Consider the following 1,904-nt stretch of genomic DNA (forward strand, 5'->3'; position numbering starts at 1 on the left):
AAAATCCAAAGCATAAGCCACGGTCCAATGGAGAAACACCCTCTGAAAGTAAGAAAAATAGCCATGAAAGTAAAGTGAAAGAAAGGAAGAAAAAGAAAAAGAAAAAGAAGAAAAAAGGAACGCCTTACTAAATGAAGTGTTTGAGATGAGAGTGGTTGTGAGCGTGTGGGAGCTCCCATCCATCAGCATCAACTAGCACATATGCTCCACCTCCGATGTATCGCTGGACAAAGTAGGTGCCGGTCCAGCGAGGGGAGAACTTCGAAGGTGGAGTAAACTCCTTGAGTAGAACAAGATTGCCATCCTCGAATGGTTCGGCAGACTGCTAGTGATCAATGACTGACTTGATCTTTTGCTTGCCTCGAAGGAGATGTTTTGATGTGGATCGTCATTGTTCTTCCAAGGCAAGAACCTCCAAGTCACATACATGAAGCTTGTCTTCATCACTAAGCTAGATCTCTATTGGAAGCATGGCCTCTGTCCCATAGACAAGGGAGAATGGGGTCGCAGAGATGGATGTCTTGAAGGATGTCTAAAAGGCCCACCATGCCATAACTAAGTGTTCGTGCCAACGCCTTGGGTGATTCTCCACAAGCTTTGAGATGACTGTCTTCAATATCTTGTTACTGGATTCCGCCTGGCCATTGCACTCAGGAGAATAGCTGCTGCTCTTCACATGCTTGACCTGTAGCTGTTGGAGAAGATGCATCACACACTTCCGCCGCATGTGAAAAGTTGGCTGGAACTCTTGAATGGTCACAATCCAAGATAAAGTACGAGGACTGTGAACTAGTCGCTGTAAAAGAAAAGTCAGCACAATAAAACAAACATGGGAATGGATACAGGCTCCAGCAAGAAAGTGACAAAATCGCTCCAAGGTATAAACAACAGCCATTGCTTCTTTTTCTGCATCCACGTACTTCTTTCCAATCTCCTCGAACGAATGTGAGGCATAATATGTTGCATGTAGTGGCTTGCCAAGCTGTGAACATTGGAAAAGGTATAGTCCAAAAGCCTCCGTGCCCGTCGTGATGTAAATTTTGAAAGGAAGTTGTTCTGGTGGTTGGAGTACTAGGGGCTCCATGGTAGGAAATTCTAAACTCAAAGAACTATAACTCGCATGCAGCATGTTCGATTGGCTTGATTCTTTCTACCAGTTCTATGTCTGGATGTTATCCTCCATCTCCAAGAAATGGCATGACAGAATACACTCAGAGTCATCAGCTACCACGATTTTAGTAGGAAGATGTTGGCTGTGTGACACCTTAGATAGTTGCTGAGAAGGATTGAGTTCGGCTGTGTCCTGCGAAAGATGGACCTGGTCTGGAGTGACTGTGTCATCAAGCTCCATAAGAGAGAGTTGGTCCCATGCAAGAAACAAATCGAGGAGCCCTTCCTTTATCAAGAAACGCTCCAAAAAGCTGGATATGGGAGCCCATACTTTATAAGCCCCGTCATCAAATAAAGAGGGCCTGTCTAGAGGCTTGGCCTTACTCTTAAATAAAGAGAGTGATGTTGAGAGATGTCTCGGGCTGCCTAACTCACCTCCAACCATGTCAATCACATTGCATGAGAAAGCATCCATCATATAGATGGTCGACACCACCGCCAACTTAGGAAAAACCTCTGTGAGCTCAGGAGGAAAGTATGGTGTGGAGGCCATTTTAGTCAGAGCTTGCTAGGCTTGCTAAGAAAGAGCTCTGCCGTGGTTGTTGAGAAAGGTGGCACTGTGGGTTCCATCGCTAATTTCCATCTTGCCTTGTGTGCTGTCAATGGTGCAATGGGATGTGACTTGCCATGAACGGCCAAGGATGATAGAGTCCTTCAAAGAGGACATTCCAAGACATTTGTAGTCAACCACGACGAAATCCACCTTAGAAATAACACCCTACACAGAGATTTTG

At 45.3% G+C, this 1,904-nt stretch overlaps 1 protein-coding gene across 1 annotated transcript; it reads right to left on the reverse strand.

Moving 5' to 3' along the window:
• Window positions 1-532: 532 nt before the first annotated feature.
• LOC112340539 lies at window positions 533-1,084 on the reverse strand. Its single transcript, XM_024659121.1, has one exon. It carries the CDS (start codon window positions 1,082-1,084, stop codon window positions 533-535), a length of 552 nt encoding a protein of 183 aa, XP_024514889.1.
• Between the last annotated feature and the right edge of the window lie 820 nt (window positions 1,085-1,904).

Source organism: Selaginella moellendorffii, unplaced genomic scaffold (assembly GCF_000143415.4).
Source record: "Selaginella moellendorffii unplaced genomic scaffold, v1.0 SELMOscaffold_66, whole genome shotgun sequence".
Taxonomy (NCBI): Eukaryota; Viridiplantae; Streptophyta; class Lycopodiopsida; order Selaginellales; family Selaginellaceae; genus Selaginella; species Selaginella moellendorffii.

Excerpts from the sequence above, each read along its gene's own strand:
- LOC112340539 (XM_024659121.1), bottom strand. The coding sequence starts at position 1,084 with ATGGAGCCCCTAGTACTCCAACCACCAGAACAACTTCCTTTCAAAATT.